The following is a 25,606-nucleotide window of genomic DNA, read 5'->3' on the forward strand; positions in this document are numbered from 1 at the left end:
GGGGGCGTGGCTCCCATCCCGCCCACCTGTCGTCTTCCCGCGGCCGACAGACACTGGTGCTAGCCTATCCGTACCGCCCCCCACCCCCCCACCCCCCACCCCCTCGGCCGCCACCGGCAATCTGCGAAGCCAATCGGCGACCGGCTGAGCCTTAAGTAGGCCAAGCCGCTTCCTGGTTCTCGAAGGAGGGGTGGGAGTGGGCCAGTCCAGCCGGAGGAGGAGAAGGAGAAGGAGGAGGAGAAGGAGGAGGAGGCGGCACTTCCTGGAGGTGCTGACCGGCAGTGGAACCAAAGTTGAGGCAGCAGTGACGGATTAAAAACCACGCGTGCAGTGGAAGATTGTGGACTTTTCGCTCTCATCGGTGTTGTCATTACACGCGTGGATTCTACTTTTTGGAGAGAGAAAACAAGGCGCGGTGGGTCGACGCAAACCAGGAAGTGCATGAGTGACGTGGGAGGCCCAGGACAGGTGACACAGGTGACACAGGTGAGTGCTAATATTAAATCTGCGTGTGTTTGTGTACGCGTGTAGTACATATTCGCGAGTACGTGGATGTACACTGCGTGTACACGGTGTGTACTTCCTCTTCGGTCTTGCCGACGGGGTCACGGCAGGACTCGACGTCGCGTGGCGTCACTATGGCGGTTGCGTGTTGCGCGTGCAGGTGAGAGAGAGGCTCGAGCCGGGGTCGGTGGCTAATTCTAGCGAGACTGGCCTATGGCCTATGGACGGGACCCGCACCCGGACCTGGGGGGGCTAGGGTGGACCTGGAGGGGCGGTGGGCGGTGTGAGGGATCGGAGAGGGAAGATGTACCTGTTGACTCCCCTCAGACAGACTGGCCCGACTAGCTCAACTGGCTTGGGTTTGGTTTCCCCTGGATGGGCGCGCGCACGCGCACACACACACACACACACACACACACTTGTTTGGTTCAGTCTAGCGACGCCATGCAGGTTTGATACCACCTCGCCTTACTTGACTTCCTGGTTCTTCATCCAGGTAGGCCCAGACTTATTATGACCTCAGCTTGGTGGGAAGTTCTCCCAGTTCTCCCAGTTCTCCCAGTTTATGACTAAGTTGATACTTCAAGGACTCGTCCTCACATATTTTTTGGTGAGTTAGAAACTACGTAGTACATAAAGCACAAGTACATGTGTAGTGAAAAGAATCAGTATTTGGGTGGCTGGGCTCCGGGAAAACTCGGACTACTGTCGCTGCTGACCCAGATGAGGTGGTTTGGGTCAGGATTCATCAGGATTCATCCCAGTCGCCTCCCCAGGGAGGGGTTCAGGGTGCATCCGAGGAGGTCTCAGGGAAGACCCCGGACACGTTGGTGAGGCTATGACTCTCAACCGGCCTGGGGATCTTCCAGGAGAAGCCGGGCGTGGGGGATCTGGGCTTCACTGGTTTGGTCGCCGCCCCCCCGTGACCTGACCTCACCTTTTGGGTGAAGAAGTATTCCAGGGTATTCCACTCTTGGTCACATTTGGAAGTACCCCCAACCGTCCAGGCCCCCCGAGACCCCATGTGTGAGGGCCACCCTGCCCACCCACAGCCCCAGCCCCCCCCCCCCCCCCCCCCGGCCGGCTGTTGGATCAAAAACACGAAATATTGGCTTGGACTTGGTTATTCAAGAAATATTTCAATAAAATTGCCTATGAAAGCAAAAACTAGCAGTTCATCATCTATAATTATTAAATATGAGCACATTAGTAATCCAACGTCTGCTACCATCGGGAATTTTCCCGCCAGAAAAAGACAAGTAAGGAAAAATGTGTTGGCCTAAGTAGTATCCGTATACATGTAGTATTTTGATACACAGGAAATAAAATGATGGCCATAGCATCTCCTGTTATGATGTTATTATGGCCTGTACTATGTTCTATGTACTCAAGTCCAGTTTTTGGTTTTCCAAAAATCAATCTATGGATACAGGACTATGGCCTCTACTAGTAGTAAGTAGTATTCACAGTTCTAAGTAGTATCGTGGTCAGGAGGCATCAGTGATGTTACACTGATGACACGTTACCTTCACACCGCATGGAGGCAGCCGCCCTGTCCCACCTGACACTCCTCCTCTTCTGTGTGGAAGTGGTTGTTGCCTTCTTATTTTTGTTCTTCTCATTTGGAACCCGGGCTGCACGGCGGTCAAAGTGGTTAGCGCACAGACCTCACAGCGAGGAGACCCGAGTTCAATCCCCGTGCATGCATGGGTTTTCTCCAGGTCCTCCAGTTTCCAGTTTTGAGTGTGAATGGTTGTTTGTCTATATGTGCCCTGGGATTGGCTGGCCACCAGTCCAGGGTGGACCCCGCCTCTCGCCCCAAGACAGCTGGGATAGGCTCCAGCATCCCTGTGACCCTCTTGAGGATAAACGGTAGAAAATGAATGAATGAATTTGGAACCCATTCTTAAATTTAGAACAAATGAATAGGAGGCTGACTTGTTAGCTCAGTAGCTTATGCTATATGCTATATGCTAACAGTGGCGGCCGTCTGCAGTGGTGCTGTGCATCAGTGTTGAGCAATGCGCTGTAAAGGAGGAGTAATAGGAACGTGAACATAACTATAGGGGTGTTATGTCATGTCTACAGGTCTTCCATTCTTGTTTCCATCCGATATTTGATCCTCTTATCTGTACGCCACTGGCCTTACGTGCTCTCTGGCGGCGTCCCGGGCCACCATGGTGGAGGTGTACGGTCTAGTTGGCGGGGGGGGCGCGGCTCAGACGCCCACATGTGCAGAGGCCGCCGCCCGCGTTTTGAAATGAAATGTAAACGGCGGCCATGTTTGACTGCAAAGGTAATTGGACATCTGCTTCATGTCCTCGCATGACACCCACGCCGTGCCTCCTCCCTTATGACGCTTCATCATCATCATCATCATCATCATCATCATCATCATCATCATATGTGGGGTCTGAATCAGCTCTCTCTCTCTCTCTCTCTCACCCTTTCTCTCTCTCTCTCTCTCTCTCTGCCTGAAGAAAAAGGCAATAAAAAGGATAGACGGCATAGAAAACACCATCGGTCTTTGAAAGCATCTCCATTGACCTGATTGACTTTATCTGCTGTCATGCAGGATGTGGTCGGCTTTTTTAGTCTTTAACTGGAGCCCCCCCCCCGCCCCCCCCCCCCCCCACTCTGTTCCTGATGCATCACAGGATAGTGAGTGTCTACCGTCTACTACAACCAGACCCTGATCACGTCTACGTCTACAGTATATGTACACAATATATCGGTTGTAAAAGTATCGCATTCCTTTTCTCAGGTGATACGACCTCGGCTGACCTCGGCTGACCTCGGCTGACCTCGGCTGACCTCGGCTGACCTCGGCTGACCTCGGCTGACCTCTGAGAGGACGACGACGGCAACAAAAGTGGAGTGAGACGGAAAACAGGCACACGTCTTCTCCGGTGTTTATGGACTGCAGGTAGGAATGATGTACTACACTTGACCATATACTACATACTGCATATGAATGTACATATTTATTTAAAGGGCACCTATTATGCTCATTATACACCCTTTATATGGAGTGGTGGTCTCCTGTAGAGCAGCTACACACAATAACCCGCACGGAAACATTTCTAGATCTTCCACAATCTGCACCTATTCCAGATGGATTTTTAATTTATTCCCCCCACGCATGGTTTGACACCAGAATACTACATTGGTACTACAGTTCTAGGTCCAAATGGTTTAACACAAGAATACTACATTGGTACTACAGTTCTAGGTCAGAATGGTTTAACACCAGAATACTACATTGGTACTACAGTTCTAGGTCCAAATGGTTTAACACAAGAATACTACATTGGTACTACAGTTCTAGGTCACAATGGTTTAACACCAGAATACTACATTGGTACTACAGTTCTAGGTCACAATGGTTTAACACCAGAATACTACATTGGTACTACAGTTCTAGGTCAGAATGGTTTAACACCAGAATACTACATTGGTACTACAGTTTTAGGTCAGAATGGTTTAACACCAGAATACTACATTGGTACTACAGTTGTAGGTCAGAATGGTTTAACACCAGAATACTACATTGGTACTACAGTTGTAGGTCAGAATGGTTTAACCCCAGAATACTACATTGAATACAGAATCTAGTACTTTTGGTGATGATGCAATGGTAATATGGAGTCCTTATTATGTACGGAAAGACGGAATAGTTGGGCGGGGTTTCAACAGATTGTTCCCGGTGTCGTGGCCCCCCTAACAGTCCCTAGACGGCGCTCATGACAGGAAGTTTACAAAGGCGGGACAACCGTATGCTTTGTTGGGATTTGATGACAAAGGACCGCGAGTTTGATGTCCTCCGACGACATGTGAGCCTGCTCTTTTAGTTCCGCTGGCCACAAACGTCAGGGAGGAGGAGGCGGGACCTGTTTCCGTGAGGGGGCGGAGCTACCGTGCAGCCATCCCGGCCTCTGGAGATGTGCAAAGTGGTTGAGCGCTTGAATATTTCATAAGCGCAGCCTGGAAGTTAACTCCTCTGTGGTTTCGACGGCCGCTCTCGCCGTCTAAAAGATGCTTCAGGAATTGATCCAAAAACTTGACTTTGGACGCTGGAGTTGCGTGGTTGATATTTGGATGCTAGCTTGGTGTGACCATGAAACCGTTTATTGGGGGGGTGAGCCGTGAGATATTTGGGATTAGTACAGTACTAGTCCCAAGCGTACTGAGTACAGTAGTTCCCAGGACGGGGACTGTACGGTCTCTGATTGGTTGCTGGTTTTGTGGGTTGAACTGTCGCTAACCGTCCCTGGATGCTTAGCATGTGTAGTGTCACATAGCCGTTGCCGTAGCAACACAGCTAGCCACAGTACCGGGGTCCTGCGCTTTTGACTATTCAATATCTGAGGTCCTAAGTCCAGTCCTGTTGATGAGGAATGATCTGCTTCGTATTTGAGTGTAGCAGGGAAGTGATAGTAATCAGCCACTGTTCTTCTGATGCTGCTTGTCCACGATGGACAGGAGCCTCTTCTGGGTTCTGGACGCCAGTATCCCCGATGGTGGGTGGCGACCCCCTTTTGAGGTGCGGACTGTAGACCAGACCCACCAACTGGTCACAATGAAAACCCATGGGACAACCGTATCAACCTGATCTTGTGGCTAAATCTGACTTGGTCTGATCTTCAATAAGGGGCCGGATGGACAGCTGGTCCTGATCCTGAGGATGGGATGGGGACATCCCTAGACTGGTTCTGAATGACAAGCCAGAAATAAGTGCATAAAGAACATTAGTGTGTCTGTGGAAGTGGGGGTGCAATTCTTCATAGTTTCCACTCAACATGCTCTGGCTGAAAACTGTGTGTGTGTGTGTGTGTGTGTGTGTGTGTGTTTGAGTGTGGTGGGCAACTTGGTGTGACGAACCATGTGATCTTGGGTCTGCTAGACGCTGACTGGTGACTAGCATGTGTCTGTGGAGGGGTGAGGTGATACACACACACACAAACACACACACATAAACACACACACACACACTTCCAGGAAAGAGCGTAATGATGGGCATGTGAACTCGTATCATTTCCAGTTTTACATGAAATATTATGCAAGAGGACTAAAGATAATAAAGATATCTCCAAAAGCGTAAATGTGTAAAAACCAGGTTTGGGGGGGGGGGGTTGGGTCCCCTGCGTTTACAGTTGAGTCTTGCCCCCACTGCATCTGTGTCAAGAGAGGAAGTTGTTGCGCCTTCCATTTCCTCATTTTGGGTCACGGGGCGCCCTCCCGCGCTCTCGACCACCGAGGCTCCTGTGACTCGTCCGCCCCGTCGGCCGCCATGATTCAGCCTTTCTAGTAAGGCGGCGGCGGCGTTTTTATCAGAACGAGGTGCGCTTCAGGGAAAGTGAGAAGAGAGAAACACCCAAACGAGGTGAAATGTGATGCCAGCATCAAACACCGTGGAAGTCTTCGTACACCGTGTTCTTATTAAAAAGTGGCATGCATGGTTGACGGTACACATTGATGTGGAGGTATTACTGTAGTACTCTTACTGTCCTTGTCTTGGATCACCTGGTTTTACAAAGTACATTTTGGTGTAACCACAAATCTACTAATACAAGACCGGAAGACATTTTTCACAAATGGGGGAAAATAGCCGGATGGATGGATGGACGGATGGACGGATGGACGGATGGACGGATGGACGGATGGACGGATGGACGGATGGACGGATGGATGGATGGATGGATGGATGGATGGACAGACAGACAGACAGACGGATGGATGGATGGATAGACAGATGGATGGATAGACAGACAGACGGATGGATGGATGGATAGACGGACGGATGGATAGACGGACGGATGGATAGACGGATGAATGGATAGACGAACGGATAGACAGATGGATGGATAGACAGACGGATGGATGGATGGATAGACAGAGGGATAGACGGACGGATGGATAGACGGACGGATGGATAGACAGACGGATGGATGGACGGATGGATAGACAGACGGATGGATGGACGGATGGATAGACAGACGGACGGATGGATGGACGGACGGATGGATAGACAGAGGGACGGACGGACGGATGGATAGACAGACGGACGGACGGACGGATGGATAGACAGAGGGACGGATGGATAGACAGACGGACGGACGGACGGATGGATAGACAGACGGACGGACGGATGGATAGACAGACGGACGGACGGATGGATAGACAGACGGACGGACGGACGGACGGATGGATAGACGGACGGACGGATGGATAGACGGACGGACGGATGGACGGATGGATAGACAGACGGACGGATGGATGGATGGATAGACAGACGGACGGATGGATGGATGGATAGACAGACGGACGGATGGATGGATGGATAGACAGACGGACGGATGGATGGATGGATGGATAGACAGACGGACGGACGGATGGATGGATGGATGGACGGACGGACGGATGGACGGATGGATAGACGGACGGACGGATGGACGGATGGATAGACGGACGGACGGATGGACGGATGGATAGACGGACGGACGGACGGACGGATGGATGGATGGATAGACGGACGGACGGACGGATGGATGGATAGACGGACGGACGGACGGATGGATGGATAGACGGACGGACAGATGGATGGACGGATGGAAAGAAGTGACCAATAGCACAGAGTGTAGAAGTTCCTCCTGCCGTCTCCATGAGATCTTCCTGACAGTGGAAGGATTTATGGGAAGAGTTCTCGGTGCTACGGCGTCACGCTCTCGTCATCTTATCATCACTTGCTTTTTTGGTCACCTTCTGGAGCTCCACTAACTTCTTTTAGTGGCTGCCTTTTCATGCGTGGCATCGGCGGTGTCAGCGTTCCGCCAGCGTTCCGCCAGCGTTCCGCCAGCGTTCCGCCAGCGTTCCGCCAGCGTTCCACCAACATTGACAAACACGGGAAAAGGAAACCTATCAGGATCAGTTAGACGTTTGTAGCCTTATTCTGTGTTTGTGTTTCTCTCTCCACGGCCTTTGCGACATGTTCTTCTCGAGTGAGTCAGCTGACCTGTGAGGATGACAGCGGTTGCCGAGACCCTCCCAGTCATGTCGTAACGCCTCCATCGCAACGGCGGTGACGCCGCTTTTTCCGTTTTAGCTGCAACTTTTGCTCTTTCCCATCATACATAAAAGATGTCAATATGAATATATAGGTATTTATAATGTCTATTTCATATACGGTACATATTTACACATACATACAGTGCAGTTCCAAATGTAAAAATTGTAAATAGTTGCTGGTGTTATATTAGTAAAAAACCTTTATTAAGCGGTAAAACAACCCATTTTTACTGTAGTTTATGTTGGTAAAGGTATTTACATATTTCATATATATATATATATATATATATATATTTACATATTTCAGCTGTCACCAAGCAAGCAATATTTGTGTCAAAGTGAAAACTAAATGTAACTTTTCACAAACTTTTCTAGTTGGGAGCTGGTATTTACCTGAAACATACCCAAGTTCTACTGCTGATTACTAAAGAAGATGAAAACGGTAGAAACAAACATTTTCTTCAAACATTTGAAAGACGTGGTCTGGTCTTTTTTTTTTTTTTTTTTTTTTGATAGGGTCCATGTTTATATAACCATAGAAGACCATCATCTGTGGGCCTTGAAAGATCAGCCCACATGGTGTAAAATGGCCGCTACTGAAGGGCTGTTTTTTTGGAAAAATGGCTGGGATTGAATGAGTTAATAATAATAATAACCTGATAATATTACATAGATACGTGACATAGTAATAATAATAATATGCAGTCACAGTTATTAATAATAAAACAACACAAACACCCAAAAATTGAGTGTGTGCTATTCCTAAATATTGCCCATAATAAATATAAATAAAAGTAATATTGCTTGGAATGAAGGCAGGGCCCGATGTCGCCCTTTTTTGAGCGGAACAGGATGTCGCCTCGTTTGACTCGCTCGATGAGACGCACGCACACGCAGACCGAACTTCTTTGGTCTTTCATGGCGGGAACGATTCACCCACTCGTCCTCCGGCGCTTCCACTTCAGCATGTGCTCTAACACACACCTGAATAATACGCTTATTTGCCCTCACACACACACAGACACCCCCCCCCCAAGAAGCTGTGGTGGCATGTTCCGTCTTCCCTTTATTGTCCCCTCCTCTTCCTCCTCTTCCTCTCCACTCGTAACTCAACTCGAGTGTTTGAGCCCCCCCCCCCGCAAACCCCCCCGGACTCCATTTTCCTGCGGTGACCTTCCCTCCGCATCTCGGCGTTATCTCAGCCAGCGTCTCGACGCCCGCCCCCTCCCCTCGGGTCTCCGCCCCCGTCAATCTTCTTCTTCGGGTGTGATTTCTAAGAACGTCTTTTCCTCCTTCCAACCTCTTCCTGCTCTTCCTTTTGTTGTGGCAAATGCGGCGGCGTTGCCTACACGATGTACGTGCAATCACGACGCAATCACGACGCCATCACGACATCAGAAAACAAAATATGACAAATATCTGTTTATTCTACAATATTTACATGGAGAACACAACATGGATGTGTACTCATGACCACACGTTTAGGCCCTGCTCTGGAGACCAGACCCGTCTCTGATTGGCCTGGGTTACATCCTTCATCCATCCATCCATTTATTGTTCTCCACTTCCATCCATCCATCCATCCAACTGGGGTACGGTCCAGTTTATCATAGTGATAAAAGGGTGTTGCAAAGAAGGGAGAGAAGGGCTTGTTGGGAGAAGGAAGTCAATATCCGAGGATACTTTCCGATATTTCACATGTTTGTCCTCGGCATTCCGGATGGTTTGGACCAAGCCGACGTTGTTCCACGTTTCTCTCTTTTGCAACGTCCAATTTGACTTGACTTTTTGCTTTCGCTGAGGCCTGCTCTCACTATCAGGAGGTCAGGAGATCCTGGCTTGGCATCTCCATTGGACATCTCTCTTCCTCCACATTCCAGGCATCCAGTTTGCATGCTGGCTGAACTGGAGACTCCAAGGCGTCCACAGCCAGGAATCTCCGTGCTCTCCCATTGGCCGGGACTCCTGGACTCGTTTATCCGAGCCAAAAAGTGACGCCTTTTTGGAAATAAGCAGGATTCAAACGCTCCCCACTGGGTCTCCTCTGGTTACCTCCTGTTGGGATGCAAATGTTCCCTCAGGAGGGAAGCGGAGGAACATGAACATCTGAGGGGCACCACAGTGCACGGAAACGTGGTGCGTTCATGACCCTCTCATAGACGCTCGTGTCGCGTTCATGCTGTCATCTCCTCTTTGGTCCCTGCCCCGCCTCCTCTTCCTCCGACGTGTCCCGCTAAAGCACTCCTGCTCCTCACCACGCCAACTCCTGTAAAAGAGCGTTGGGTCTCGTCTTTGGTGCAGGAGAGAAGCCATGAGAGGAGGAGGAGGAGGAGAAACGGTATGAGCTTCTTCTTCATCATCTGGTAGCTTGAGTGGCATGAGTGCTGCTTCCAGAACATGCGTGTGTGTGTGTGTGGTACGGGGGGTACAGGGGTGGGGGGGGGGTACGTTGACCGTACTTGTCTTTTGCTGAAGTCATATTTAATTTTAGCTGTGTTGTTATGTTCATTAGAAAAATAACCTTGGTTAGCGACTCTAACCAAAACGGATGTTAACCAAATCAATCTTTCTGTAAGAAATCATGGAAATCCAATTCATCCTTTCCAGAAAGCCAAAAATGTTAAACGTAAAACACGTTTTTATGGTTGTACAGTCATAGTTTGATGTAGAAAACAATTGGAAATATATCTACACAAATATGTTGAAGAACATAACATTTCAGCTGACTTCATTAAAGACGTGAGTGGAAACAGGAAGGTGGTGGTGGTTGGTCTCGCTGCCGTATGGTGTCTTTGGGAACAATCACGTCTTCAATGAAGGTAAACGTAACCTTCAATGTTCCTTTGTCCCGTTCATTCCTCATTTATATGCATTTATGTTACATGCTAGCTTACCTGTAATCATGTAGGCTAGCAGGCTACTTCCTGGTTCGCCATGATGACTTCGTCTGACTGATTGTACTATCTTTGGTACATACGACTGTACTTGTAATCATCTAAGCTAGCAGGCTACTTCCTGGTTCATGATGATGACTTCATGTGACGAATTGTACTATTTTTGGTACATAGTACTATTGTACATGTAATCATGTAAGCTAGCAGGCTACTTCCTGGTTCATGATGATGACTTCATCTGACTGATTGTACTATCTTTGGTACATAGTACTACTGTACATGTAATCTAAGCTAGTAGGCTACTTCCTGGTTCATGATGATGACTTCATCTGACTGATTGTACTATCTTTGGTACATAGTACTACTGTACATTTAATCGTGTAAGCTAGCAGGCTACTTCCTGGTTCGTGATGATGACTTCATCTGACTGATTGTACTATCTTTGGTACATAGTACTACTGTACATTTAATCATGTAAGCTAGCAGGCTACTTCCTGGTTCGTGATGATGACTTCATCTGACGGATTGTTTTTCTTTCTGATGAAAGACGGGGGTCTAGTCTTTCTTTTGCTTTCTTTTTCAAGGCACACAATGATGTGTGTGCCTTGAAAGATCAGTTAAATGGTGAAAAATGGCGGCTACTGAAGGGTTGTCGTGACAAGTGACAAGTGAGTTCATGGGTGCATTTATTTTTAGTTGCTGTGGTTAAGTCCGCCTTGCTTTTATTCTGAAGCTTACTTTGCACTAAACAGGAAGTGACCGTGCATGGTTTCCTGCTGTGTAACAAGCCAGTGGTTATGCTGTTGTTGTGGTTTGATGTTGTCATGCCATGAAAGGTCGTTTGTGTTGCGTTGGCTCGTGTATCCGCTTCTTCGCTAGTTAGCAACATTTCAGTATGGACATTTTATTGCGGCGTTGCAGCATATTATTCACAACTTGGTGGAAATCCCTTAAGCCATACTTGCGTAATCGTGTAAATCGGTCGTTGGTGGGGGTAGTCATCGATATTTTCATTTAGAAAGCGTGTCACATAAACTAACACTCTCACACGCGCGCACACACACACACACGGTGAAGTCGTGGCGCTTTGGAAAACATGTGACATCAGACTTCATAACAACATTTCTCCTTCTCCGCCACATTTTCTCTGAATAGCATCAAGTCATTTTTTCCCCTCCTCGCGTGGAGCCTGATATAATTGAGGCGGACTGGGAAAACTGACTTGACTTTCATGGAAAATAAGCGGCACTGAAACAACACTGGTCGTCCCCCGTGCGAGGTGGGCGTGGCCGACGTACGCGTCCACGCCTCTTGTCCTCAGTTTTATGTTAATGGCGTGGGCCACGTATGGCAGGGCTGTCCAGGCGCCGCTGTTGTGTTCGGGTGTCAATAAAGTTATTCAAGATTGTGGGGTTAAAATGCGTTCATTTTGCTCAAAAACGTTACATCAGGAAGGAAATAAATTAGTTGCCACTGTTAATTTTGGCAGCCTTTATTATTTATTTTTTTTATTTGCTCCATTATTTTATTTCTATAATTTATTTCATGTATGTTGCTATTTTATTTTTTTCTGCATGTTGCTGTATATTATGTATTATTTTTATGATAATTTTTCTATTTAATTGATATTATTTATTTTACATATGCAGCTATTTCTTTATTATTTTATTGCATCATTTTTTTCCCGTGATTTTCCGCCCCCCCCCCACCTTACCTTGTGTATGCGGCTCTCAGTGGACAAAGTTTGGCCGCCCCCGTCTTAAAGTGAGAAATAAATCCTCTTAGCGACAGGAAGTGAGTTTGCATAACGAAAGCAGGCGATGAGGAAGACGAGCAAAAGGGGCTCAGGTCCAACCTCACGGAGGACAACCAGATGATGAACGGAAGAAGTGACGTTGGCGGCCCTCTTGGGGGTTAAAATGATGAGCCAGGAGATAGGTAGATGTTTGGGGGCGCACCTCGGGCGGCAAGCTGAAGACCATTAGCATGAATAAAGGCCTGATGGTCTAGATAGTCTAGGCCTGTTAGGCCTGGTATTGGGATTAAAAGGTTGAGAAGAACTCCCCATGATGCTACTCGGGGCCCATCCGGGGCCGGAAATGTGGGCTCCTTCAAAAACCCCTTTGTTTTTTCTGCAGTACTTTTATTGCGCTTTTTCCACTGACGTCGGCTTTGAGAAACGTTCCGTGTTTGTTGTTGTTGTTGTTCTTAAGAATCCAGATTTTTTTTATTCTTTCTTTTTCACAAAATCTGGGGGGGGGGGTCGCCTTCCCATATTATTACCATAGTTTAACAGGGATAAGCATGATATCCTACAGATAAGCAAGGCATATTAGGAGTAGTCGTAGTAGTAGTCAGAGTACTAGCAGTAGTAATATTTTAGTATGTATCAGAAAAAAGTGCTCTTTTTTGTCATTTTGCCGCTTTTATTATTAACCCTGTTATGCTCAAGAACAGCCCCTCCAGGATAGATTTTATTCTTGAGATGGGTGTTTGGGGCTGGAACCTGGATTGTCGTGTCGTGAGTGAACAATGACAATTGAAGAGAGAAATGTAAGGTCAACAAGAAGCTAGCAGAAGGCTCTTTAAGTCAACGTCCTCCGCTCGAGTCTTGCTAGTAGAGCAGGCCGACACGGAAAGGCTTTGGTGTAAACTAAAAAGTGGATATTGTCCCTCGGTGTTGTGTTTGGTATCAAGGACTCATGACCCCAACATGTGACTTTAGTTGCTGCGTTGGTTGTGACTTCTCGAGTGAAATCAGCTTCCTGTCGAAGGGGGCGTGGCTTGGCTCTGCGGCCTGACTCGTACTTTTTCATCCGCATCAGCATATTTCATCACGTATGTATTCCCTTTATCGGAAGGTGTTTGAAAGGTTTGGTGGGGGCGGGGGTGCACGTAGGTGGCTGAATATGACATGGGGGGGGGGGGGGCGGTATCGCCGCCACTTTTGGTAGCGACAGGAAATCAAGCAAGCAAGCAGAATAGCGAACAGCCCAAGATGAGCGGCGAGCTAACGTGGACTCCGGCCAGGAGGACGTAGGTTGGAGACAAAGATGGACGCCGTGAGACGCTCGCCTGTGCCCATAAGGAAGGTAAACAACCTTCTTCATCGGCTCTACTTTTGGATTGGGTGGGGTTCTTAAATAGGCCGCAGTAAAGATTGTCACATAACAGGTTAAATCCAACAATTAAAGTGGGGGGGTGAGTAGGATGGGACCACAGAGTGGCAAGCTGTGTGTGTGTGTGTGTGTGTGTGTGTGTGTGTGTGATTAGCTGGGTGTGTTTTGGAGCAGGTTAGTCCGGTGGCGCCGTGGGAACGCTCTTGTGGGATGGCCAGGGGGGGCCGCCGCTGTTGCTATGGGAGGGAGAAGGAGACAACAAGGGGGGTGAGCGGAGGTGTGGGCTGGTTGTGGAAAAACTGGTTTGCTCTGGGGTGGGAGGGGGGGGGCAGTGAGACTGCTCGGCAGGTACAACATGGACACGGACCTCTACCGTCAAGTAATCTGTTTCAGGGTCACCATCATGAAAACCTTTCCCCGTACCAGGTGGAACCTGCTGGTCTAGATCAGGCTGCAGTTTCAGAGCCCTCTAGGGGCTCCGTTTCTAGGGAGGTGTTGGAACCTTGTTGTGTCATGAATTGGTTCTAAATGAAACGAACCAAATACATTTTTCCTTTGGGGAATAACATCAATCAGTCAATGGAGTTTCTCAATTAGAAACCCATAAAAATATAAAAACAAGTTTTTATTATTAATCTGGTTACGCCCTAGAACTAAGTCAACGCTACACCTAGCATTGACTTCTAGCATTTCATTGGAGGACCACCGGCATAGAAAATTGATGGATTGATGGCACTGCAGTGCTGCCTCTGTCCACCAGAAGGAGTCAGACGAACCCAGAGGGAGGCTGACGTCATTGCAGCGCCTCAGCAGGCACCAACGGCCATGCATAACTGTGGACTTTCCTTCAAAAGTGCTCTTTTTTTTCTTCGTAGAAATCCTAGACCACCCACCTTTAGTGGACATGATATATGGGATGAGATTTTACCGTTCATTTGAAAAAAAAAAAAAATCGGTAAATCAGAACCGGACAAACTCACCAAATGTCAAATGTTTGATTGACGTCAAATGATACTGTTACAGTTTTCGGGCCAAGTAAACCAGGTCTATGATCATTTATCAGAATAATGTCATCTTTTTTTCACTCTGGAAAGTCATACTGTCTGTGAAACGTTTGCTGCATTTTTGGAAATGCTGCCTTTTCAACTGTTAAAGAGCAGCATTTTTTGTTTTGGTGGTGACTTTCTGTGACTGAACAACATTTACTCTGCCGACTGAATGACTCTGTGAATGTTGACTGTCGGGACGGAGTAATCCGGGTCATTTGGGGTGGGGCAAGTTTGTTTTGTTGCTATCACTTTCAAACAAATTCATTGATGGCGCTCACCTTGCTCATCAACATATTCCCTTCCTGAGCATCTTTCCATTCTTCCTGCTGGTTTGAAGGTGAGAGACGAGGAAAACCGAGACGCAGTTATTGTGTGATGAATTAATTGATTTATTATTGTCCCAGGACTATTTTTTTCTGAAGGAGCTAGCTTATCAAGTTTTAGTCTTACAGGATGTTGTGACAACCCTATTTGCTCCTCTTGCCGACTCGCTACTCTTTTACTTTTGTGAGGACTGAGTACTGTAGTATTGTTCAACTTTCTCATAGTAAGTGAGCGTTGCTTATTTAGCACAGCATCTTCCTCATTCTTCCACCCACTCGAGCTTGCCACTTCCTCCTTCCGAGGCTCTTCTGTCTTCGGCGTCCGTGTGGCCTCTCGTCTTCCTCAGGTATTTCAATCAAACGGCTAATGCTATCAAGGGAATTAACCTACTGCCCCGCGGTTACCCCGCGCCAACTTTGCATAATCCCGTATCTGTTCCACCTCCCTCGGAAGCACCCCTCCCCTCGGAAGCCGCCTTCTTCTGGCCACCCTGGTTGATGCTTGGTCTCCATTGAAACACCAGAGATATGAAAGTCACACCAAAGACTGACTAAGACACTTCCCAGACTTGCCAAGCTACGTTTAGCAAAGAACGACAGTCGGCCGCTGATGATGTCATAGACAGCCGACTTCCATTTCCTGTTTCCACATATTAGCAAGCTAATGGGACGCTAACAAGGACGTTTTATGATGTAGAAAGTGTATTCATCACACGACCGGAAAATGGATCCAAACTGTGACTAAATTCTGGCGGCCATTTTCGACGTTAATCACAAAACACGCTAACTGAGGTTCCGCTGTGTAACCATCCATCCATCCGTTTCCTGTGGCGTTTATCCTCACCAGGGTGACGGGTGCTGGTCACATGTTTCCATAATCAATGATGCTAACGCATGCTAACGTGGCCGCAGAGACAAGCGTTATTGCATCACGATGGCGTCACACCAAAGCGGTTTGCTGACCAAACGGTCTTTGTGTTGCCTTCCAGGCGGTGATGTCTCCAGGCGAGGACGGTCTGATTGGGATCCCGTTCCCGGAGCACAGCAGCGAGCTCTTGTCCCACCTCAACGACCAGAGGAGGACGGGGCTCCTGTGTGACCTCACGCTGACCTCCCGCGGGTCACGCTACCCGACTCACCGCTCCGTCATGGCCGCCGTCAGCCTCTACTTCCGCCGGCTCTTTGGTGCGGAGGAAGGCGGCGGCGGCGGCGAGTGCGGCGGCGGTTTCAGCGTGTGCCAGCTGGACTGCGTGGCGCCCGACGCCCTGGACGCCCTGCTGGAGTTCGCCTACACGGCCACCCTCACCATACCCAGCTCAGGAATGAGGGACGTCCTGCGAGGGGCGCAGCTCTTGGGCATCCAGTGCGTGGCTGACGCATGCCGGGACATCCTGGGGGAGAAGGAGGAGCCAAACGAGGAGGGGGAGGAGCAGAGGAACCGAAGCACGGATGGAGAGCACGGATCCCGGAGAAAGACGGACAGAAGGAAGGTGAAAAGGATCGGCTCGGATGACATCACTCCGCCGACCGCTTCTCCCGTCTCGTACCCTTCGCCTCTATCCGAGAGCCACCGCTCGCCGCCCCCGACCCAGCCCCCCAGCCCTGAACAAGAGGAGCTCCTCTTCAGGTGGAAGCAGAATGGAGATCCCAGAGCGGTCAGAGTACCAGCGAGGGGGGCCACACTAAACGGAGGATACCTACACAAGCCGCTAGCACACGCGCCCCCCATCCCGGCCCCCGAGGACAAGCTCTCCGGGGAGGACGACATGGACGGCTTTGCCAACGAGTCCACGCTCATGGAAAGCACCTCCACCACCTCAGTGGCCGAGCAAGGAGGAAGAGGAGCGGGGACGGCGGGGGCGGCGGCGGGAGCAGGAAGGAAGAGGAAGTCTCAGACACCCCAGCAGTGCCCCGTCTGCCAGAAGATCATCCACGGGGCAGGAAAACTGCCTCGTCACATGAGGACGCACACGGGAGAGAAACCCTTCCAGTGCTCCGCCTGCGGGGTTCGCTTCACCAGGTACGCCAACTTACCTTTTCTATACGGCTTGGCCTGTTTGGGAAGCTGGAGCCTATCCCAGCCGGCCAACGTGTGGCCCAGATAGTCGGTGGTAGTTTCCTTCCTGGCCATAGAGCTAGAACCGCATGCTTTAGTCCGTGAGCGACGTAAGAAAAGCCTTGGCGTTCAGTCGTGCGTCCAGTCCCGTGTGCTCCTACCTAAAGGTGGAGGCCATCTTTAAAGCGGGTGATGTTTGTGTGTCCCCCGTGGCAGGAACGACAAGTTGAAGATCCACATGAGGAAGCACACCGGCGAGCGCCCCTACTCGTGTCCCCACTGCTCCGCCCGCTTCCTCCACTCGTACGACCTGAAGAACCACTTGTCCCTGCACAGCGGCTCGCGCCCCTTCGAGTGCCTGCTCTGCCACAAGGCCTTCGCCCGGGAGGACCACCTCCAGCGCCACCGCAAGGGACACAGCTGCCTGGAGATGCGCACCCGCCGGCCCAGACGAGGGCCCGAGTGCGGGGCGGACGCCGACGCCCGCGCCCACTCCTCGGCCTTCCTCCCGCCCACCATGCTGGAGGGCGGCATGTTCCAGCGGGACGCCGACAGGGAGCGCACCCTGGCGCTTCAGGCTCTGGCGCAGCTCAGCCCGCACAGGTTTGCCAACTACCAGGGGCTCCTTCTGCGAGAGGCGGACCCCAAGAATTCGGGGGGGGCCCACTCCATGGCCGTGCAGCGTGGCGGCTGGTCGCAGGAAGCCGGGGAGAAGATGATTGGCGAGGAGGAGGCGGAGGAGGAAGAATAGCGAATGTGTGTGGCGACACATTAAAAATAATAATCATAATAATAATAATCTCCCTCAGGTGGCTGCGCTCATGCGTTCATGACCTGCTGCTCCCCACGAGAGCAAAAATAAAAAGGACAAACGGGTTTTCAGAGCGAGGTTTGAAATGGTTAGCATTTGGTGGGGGGGGGGGCGATACGGCGACTTTTGGTATCGATCCGATACCAAGTAAATACTTTTTACTTGAGCTTTTGGAGGAGTGATTTTTCCTTCAACGTGTTGATCGCTTTTGGAATATCAACCAAAAAAAAAAGACAGCAATTAAGACAATTTAACAACAGGGATAAATATTACAATTTATTATATTCATCAAGTCAAAGTGCCGAGTCTGCAAAGCAAACAGAAATAGAAGAGTTAAAAATAGCACTTTTACGGCGCTAACTCCTTATTTCATTCATAAGGTTCATATTTTACACTTAGTAAATATTCATTACGTTTGCTGTTATATTAGAAACAATAATCCAGCAAAATGGGCTAATCGTGGCAGATGGGATTAATCACGATTAATTCATGTTTCAATTTGGAAATCATTTGACAGCCCAAATAGAAAAAAATAGTAAATAGAAAAAAAACATGGCTGTCATGACACTGTATGGACCCAATAGACCCCCCCCCTGCCCCTTAGCATTTAATTTGTCCTTGTTTGACCTTCTTGTTTGCTGATCTGTCTTTGCCGTTTGACTTGTTTCTTTTAATGTAATGTTTTGTTTCTCGCTAACACTGCTAAATATGCTAAATATGCTAAATATGCAACCCCCAAAGATGAATCCTTTTTGGCTTCTCTGTCAAGAGAAGTTGAGCTGGTGCGTCCCCACGCTGCCCTCCGGTGGCGATGAGTGGAAGTGCAGCCAAATTCATGCTGTCTTTACGCTGCTTGGCTTTGGTGCTCCACACAAAGTTTTAGTGTCTTTAAAAGAAAACAATGGGAGCCAATGTTGGGTTCCAAGAACTCCTTCAAGCTTCCTCACGATTCCGCTTCCATATTTGGAGGCTTAGAGCGCCGTGCTGAATGACCAAAAGAGACCAAGTCTTGGTCAATGTTGTACAACAAAACCAACCCCCCCTGTCCTTTCAAAGACTGTTGATTTCAGTCTTGAATGCACGTATTTGGCTTCCTTCTTCCAGAAAACCAAGGTGAGGGGATGACGACATGATTAGCCCGTTGGTATTTATTTATTTATTGTTTGTATTTATTTCTTTCTGCTGATCAAATACAGGGTTAGATGAGTCTTCATCCTGGTGTCTTAGTGTGACCATCTTTCTGGGCTTCTGTCTCACCTTGTGTCCGTTCATGCGACTGCCCTGTCCGGTCCTCCGGAAACATTCCATCCTCTGTCCGAGCCCCTCGCTGGCCGCCCGCTGGTCCACATCAGGGCCACATTGAAAGATATAAGACCATCAAGTATAAAAAATTCAGAGTAAAAAAGCTGAACATTTCTTAGGGGAAAAGTCGGAAACAACGATATTTTTGGAAACGTACCACTTATCGTGACACCATAAGCTTTTTTTTCATAAATTTAGGACAACATCGTTAATTAGTCCAAAGACAGCTATGAAAATATGACCTATGCCCAAGGCCAAAGGTCACAAGTCCCCCCTTTCGTAGTCGTCTCGGGCGAGTATTCAAATCATCAGAGATTTTCAGAATAAAGTTGTACATTTTTGCCAATATAGTTTTATGTTTAAAAGAGAAACTCGTAATACTAGGAGAATAAAGTTTTTTATTTTCTTCTTTTTTTTTAACTTTTTTTTTTTTTTTTACAACTTTACAAAAAAAAAATTTCCCCGGAAATTTACGATTTTATTCTCAAAATCTGATTATTTGAAGGGCTAGCCGTGCTAACCTGTTTGTGTTTTGCTGCCACGTTATGAATAAAAGTTTCCTTCCTTCCCGAGGAGCTCAGGTCTATTTTCCCTTGTAGGACACCATAACCCCTCATGTCAGCACTCATACATTTAGGACTTTTCTCATAAATCTGACTTTTTAAAAAAAAAAAAAAAAAAAACTTGTAGATTTATTGTGAAAATCTCCGATTATGATTTCTTCTCAATGTGGCCCTGATACGGCGTGGTGCTAACTTGTGGAGGCTTGTTTTTAAATGACAATGTCCAAACGACAGCTTCCTGTTAAGGACTGTGACAGGGTGCCATGCAGCGGTTGGCGTTGGCGGGCGGCTCGGGGCCGAAACTTTTATCCGTCATCTTCCTTTGGACTGACGTGCAGGTCACATGGGAGCATCGACACGGTACTGGAGAGTTGTATTCCTATGTCATGTCACATGATGGGAGCAAGTTGCCTTAGCTTGTCTTGTGCTGCATCTCTTCTCAGGAACTCTTGAGCAATGCACTAATGGGTGGGAAACATGTACATAGTGGCAAACGTGAGGCCGCTAGTTGGACAATAAGATGCTCTGGCTTTGGAATGTGTGTCAATATGCACACTTCCATACTCAAGTGTAAGTGCACTCAAAATGCTAAGTGTGCGTCACTATGCACACTTCCATACTCAAGTGTACACGCACTCAAAATGCTAAGTGTGCGTCAATATGCACACTTCCATACTCAAGTGTGCGTCAATATGCACACTTCCATACTCAAGTGCAAGTGCACTCAAAATGCTAAGTGTGCGTCAATATGCACACTTCCATACTCAAGTGTAAGTGCACTCAAAATGCTAAGTGTAAGTATGGAAGTGCCTGGCTCTTCATGGATGAAGGGTGCCCCGCCCCATATGTGGTGAGTGGGTGAGTGGGTGAGTGAGTGAGTGAGTGAGTTGAGGGTACCTCAATGCCAGCTGTGAAGTGTCCATCTCTTAGTTTTCTTGGCTTCAAAGGGTGAAGGGACGAGGGTCCGAGACCATCAGGGATACATTTTGGTTTTGTTTCCTCTTTGTCGAGATATCACTTTATGTAGGGAACAGAAATAAAAGATGTCTAAGCTTTAAGGTTTTTACTGTTTGTTTTTTTAACAATGGGAAGAAAGTGTGATGGTAACCATAGAAGCGGACATGAGCAGGAGTAAGTAATAAATGCGGTAAGATACAGTACGACTCTAATATTCACCCCAGCCACTCCAAATACAGTCGTACAGTCCCTCCTTTATTGCTTCCAGACCCGATCAGCCAAGTCATATTTTTCTAGTTTGACGTTAGAGCATAGAAAACCAGTTCACAACCTTCTAAATATGTTTTTTCAACATTATTAGAGGGCTCGGGACGTGAAATAACACCCCTATAGTCACCTTTACGTTCTTATTACCACATATAGTAGACATAATAAGAGTAAATAATGTTTACAACCTTCTAAAGATGGTTTTTAACATATATTTAACAGGTTTTGTATAAAGGAACATTATATTGCAGGAAGTACTATGGAAGTTATGTTAGCCTGTGCAGTGGTGCACCAAGGACACTAGAATTGAGTAGGATTCTAGTGTCCTTGGTGATTCTAGTGTCCTTAGTGGACACTGCTAACTCCTAGCTAGCATGATGTACAGTCCAATCAACTACACTATACATTCCAATTATACACTACACAAACAATAATACACATTATCTATTTATATCACTTAATTGGTTTTCTTGTAGCTAAAAGAAACCCTTTCAACTGATTAAAAAAATGATTTTAGCTGAAAATGTGGCGATCGTGTGAATGTGCTACCTCCGTCCACGTAAGGGCGGCTCCACGAGGACGTGACGTGGCTCTTTAATCCTCTTATGTTAACGAGGCAGCAGCGGAAAGAACATGAAGCTTTCCCTCCACCTTCCATGAACTCATCAACTGTTGCTCTGTCGGACAAACAAAGAGAGAAGTGACTTCCATCGAAAAGTTCCAGAAGCAGGATGCTGAGGTCCCGGATGTTGTGTATGGCCGTCAGGTGTCACGTGACTCCTGGTGTGGCTTACTCTACCGCTGCTGCTCAGCCACAGGTACACATACACACACAAAAACACAAAACTGTTATTTAAAAAGATGATAATGACTTTACCAGGTCATAATTGATATATATATTAACATACCAGAACAGTGGAACCGAAGTTAATGTGTTTTTCAGTTCATATTGACGATGTACGCCGCCATTTTGCCTCAGTTTGCTTGTATTCTCCAGTTAGCGGACAAATACGATGCGTGTGTTGTTGTGTTATAAATACGCTGCTTTAGTTCAAATGTGTTCTTTATTATTTTGTTTTTTAATCACAACGTCCTTCATTGTTAGCATCCTGTTAGCTAGCTTAACAAAATGGCAACCGCCACCGGAAGTTGTCGCCCGCCTATGAGGCAATCAGTAGTTGGCTCTCAAAATAATTTTAGTTACAATTAGAGCCCTCGAGACATGAGATAACACCCCTATAGTTGCTTTTACACTGCTATCGTCCAGTATAGGGGACGTAAGACATAGTTTTTTTGTTTTTTAATCACACAACGTCCTTCCTTGTTAGCATCCTGTTAGCTAGCTTAACAAAATGGCAACCGCCACCGGAAGTTGTCGCCCGCCTATGAGGCAATCAGTAGTTGGCTCTCAAAATAATTTTAGTTACAATTAGAGCCCTCGAGACATGAGATAACACCCCTATAGTTGCTTTTACACTGCTATCGTCCAGTATAGGGGACGTAAGACATAGTTTTTTTGTTTTTTAATCACACAACGTCCTTCCTTGTTAGCATCCTGTTAGCTAGCTTAACAAAATGGCAACCGCCACCGGAAGTTGTCGCCCGCCTATGAGGCAATCAGTAGTTGGCTCTCAAAATAATTTTAGTTACAATTAGAGCCCTCGAGACATGAGATAACACCCCTATAGTTGCTTTTACACTGCTATCGTCCAGTATAGGGGACGTAAGACATAGTATTTTTGTTTTTTAATCACACAACGTCCTTCCTTGTTAGCATCCTGTTAGCTAGCTTAACAAAATGGCAACCGCCACCGGAAGTTGCGTCGCCCGCCTACATTCCACCGTCCCAATGTAGATTGTGTACCTTTTGAAGTTTTTCTTCTTTGACCAGGAGAAGGCGAAAAAGACCAGGTTCGGTCCTCTGAGTGACGAGGATCGAATATTTACCAACCTGTACGGCCGACACGACTGGAGGTGAGTACAATCATGGCTCCGCCTTTGGTTGGTGATGAGGGCGTTTGAGTTCTCCTCCTTGGTATCCCAGGCTGAAAGGAGCGCTGAGTCGAGGCGACTGGTACAAGACCAAAGAGATCCTCCTGAAGGGGGCGGACTGGATCCTGAACGAGGTGAAGACCTCCGGGCTGAGGGGCAGAGGAGGAGCAGGATTCCCCAGCGGCATGAAGTGGAGCTTCATGAACAAACCCAGCGATGGCAGGTAGACACCACGGCGTCCTGTGTCCTCAGGCGTTGACACGTCGGCGCCTTGTTCCCCCGTCCAGACCGAAGTACCTGGTGGTGAACGCGGACGAGGGGGAGCCGGGCACCTGTAAGGACCGTGAGATCATGCGTCACGACCCCCACAAGCTGCTGGAGGGCTGCCTGGTCGCTGCCAGAGCCATGGGGGCCCGTGCCGCTTACGTCTACATCAGGGGAGAGTTCTACAACGAGTCCTCCAACCTGCAGGTCCTACATCACGACAGCGATACGCTCGTGTGGCTTTGCTTTCACATATAACACACATTTACCGAAATGTAGAAGAAAAAGATCACAACGAGAGGGCGCAATCACAGCTTATTAAAATAGAATTATTAAATACATATACTCAATACTTGAATATAGTGATGATACAACGTTAGAAATACTTGAAAATACCTGAAGTTGTTATCTTATGAGAAAAGTCATATGTTTACCAGAAAAAGTTGTAAATTTATAAGAGAAATTCATACATTTATGAGAATGAAGTTGTACATTTACAGGAAAAAAAAGTTGTACATTTACAGGAAAAAAGTTGTACATTTACGAGAAAAAAAATGCATAAATTTCCAATAATTAAGTCTTAAATTTACGAGAAAAAATTATAAATTTAGTAGTACATTATTGAGTAACGCTGGGCTAGTGCAGTGCTACGTGCTACATGCTACGTGCTACATGCTACATGCTACATGCTACATGCTACATGCTACATGCTACATGCTACATGTTTGTTCCTGGAGCAGGTGGCCATTAACGAGGCCTACCAAGCGGGGCTGATCGGCAAGAACGCCTGCGGCTCGGGTTACGACTTTGACGTGTTTGTGATGCGGGGGGCGGGCGCCTACATCTGCGGAGAAGAGACGGCGCTCATCGAGTCTCTGGAGGGCAAACAAGGCAAACCCAGACTCAAGCCTCCGTTTCCCGCAGACATCGGTCAGACCGACGAGTCCCAAACGCATCATCCTCCGTCCCTCAAGCAGGAAGTAGGCTGCTCACACGTCATGTTCTCCTTCTAGGGGTCTTTGGGTGCCCCACCACGGTTTCCAATGTGGAGACGGTCGCCGTGGCGCCTGCAATCTGCCGCAGGGGCGGAGCCTGGTTCGCCGGCTTCGGGCGGGAAAGGAACTCCGGAACCAAGCTGTTCAACATCTCGGGTCACGTGAACACGCCGTGCACCGTGGAGGAGGAGATGTCCATCCCCTTGAGGGAGCTGATCGAGAGGCACGCAGGTGGGTGTGTTTGCACGTTTTGACCCGCGCTGAGATGATGACACTTCCTGTTTATCACAGGAGGAGTGAGGGGCGGCTGGGACAATCTATTAGGGGTGATCCCAGGGGGGTCTTCCACTCCCGTCATCCCCCGGCAGGTGTGCGATGACGTGTTGATGGACTTTGACGATCTGGTGCGTGCAGAAAGCGCACTGGGCACGGCCGCCGTCATCGTCATGGATAAATCGGTAAAGAACACACGGAAGACGAGCCGTCTCGGTGTCTTGGACCACATGTGGTAAGTGTGACGTTTCCACCCCCGCAGACGGATGTGGTTCGAGCCGTGGCACGTCTGATCCAGTTCTACAAGCATGAGAGCTGTGGCCAGTGCACACCTTGCAGAGAAGGTGAGTCTCTTCTGGGATCCTCTCACGTCGATTCACTGACTCCATGGCGAACACGTGAGGCGTCTAACACGACATCCCGGCAGTCGGGTGTCCTGCTAGATGTCTCCAAGATTGTTCCTGCTAGATGTCTCCAAGATTGTTCCTGCTAGATGTCTCCAAGATTGTACATCAAACATCTCTGCAGGAGTGGACTGGATGGACAAGATGATGTGGAGGTTTGTGAGAGGAGAGGCTGCCGTTTCGGAGATTGACATGATCTGGGAGCTGAGCAAGCAGATCGAGGGCCACACCATCTGCGCTCTGGGCGACGGCGCCGCTTGGCCCGTGCAGGTGACGTCGGCGCTCACCCGACACACGCAGCTTGATCTCCGGAGAAAAAAAGCCTTTTGTTTTGTCCTCCGCAGGGACTCGTACGTCATTTCCGTCCCGTCATGGAGGCTCGCATCGCCGAGTACAACAAGAAAAACTCTCCACGGCAGCCTGGCGTTGAGATGATCTGAATCAAGTCAATCCCTCGTTTATCGCTTTCAGGCACATTTTCACCAAGTAGGAATACTTACCGGTTTACCACCTTCTACACGCAGGATTTAACATTATTAGAGCCCTCTAGACGTGATATAGCATCCCTATAGTCACCCAGGCCTTTGTCTTTCAACGTGTGAATACTTGGGTGAATGTACAATTTTCAAGTAAAGTACACGTGTACAGTACGTGGAATGGAAGACAGCGCCTTCCATTCTCAGACCTCCCATGACCATGTGGAAGTATGCCCCCCCCCCCCTCCAAAAATGCTGAATCCCAGATGTACCACGCAATATTAATGTAGCT

The 25,606-nt window shown here is 48.2% G+C and overlaps 2 protein-coding genes and 1 long non-coding RNA gene across 3 annotated transcripts; 2 read left to right on the forward strand and 1 right to left on the reverse strand.

Moving 5' to 3' along the window:
* The first annotated feature begins 221 nt into the window (after positions 1-221).
* Positions 222-20,742, forward strand: zbtb7b (zinc finger and BTB domain containing 7B). Its single transcript, XM_058085346.2, has 4 exons — positions 222-486; positions 3,269-3,430; positions 15,944-16,974; positions 17,227-20,742. The coding sequence occupies exons 3-4, from the start codon at positions 15,950-15,952 to the stop codon at positions 17,759-17,761; spliced, it is 1,560 nt and encodes a 519-aa protein (XP_057941329.2). The 5' UTR covers positions 222-486; positions 3,269-3,430; positions 15,944-15,949; the 3' UTR covers positions 17,762-20,742.
* Positions 19,800-21,728, reverse strand: LOC144901920 (uncharacterized). The gene is made up of 2 exons (XR_013630086.1): positions 21,460-21,728; positions 19,800-20,703 (listed from the first exon to the last, which is right to left on the reverse strand). It is a non-coding gene; the product is annotated as an uncharacterized LOC144901920 (long non-coding RNA).
* Positions 21,504-25,553, forward strand: LOC131137412 (NADH dehydrogenase [ubiquinone] flavoprotein 1, mitochondrial-like). The gene is made up of 10 exons (XM_058085348.2): positions 21,504-21,728; positions 22,802-22,884; positions 22,955-23,125; positions 23,190-23,373; positions 23,907-24,096; positions 24,180-24,392; positions 24,453-24,619; positions 24,697-24,778; positions 24,963-25,108; positions 25,183-25,553. Exons 1-10 carry the CDS (start codon positions 21,642-21,644, stop codon positions 25,276-25,278), a joined length of 1,419 nt encoding a protein of 472 aa, XP_057941331.2. The 5' UTR covers positions 21,504-21,641; the 3' UTR covers positions 25,279-25,553.
* Positions 25,554-25,606: the final 53 nt, after the last annotated feature.

This window comes from Doryrhamphus excisus, linkage group LG17, assembly GCF_037039965.1.
Source record: "Doryrhamphus excisus strain RoL-2023G ecotype Guam linkage group LG17, RoL_Dexc_Guam_v1.1, whole genome shotgun sequence".
Taxonomy (NCBI): domain Eukaryota; kingdom Metazoa; phylum Chordata; class Actinopteri; order Syngnathiformes; family Syngnathidae; genus Doryrhamphus; species Doryrhamphus excisus.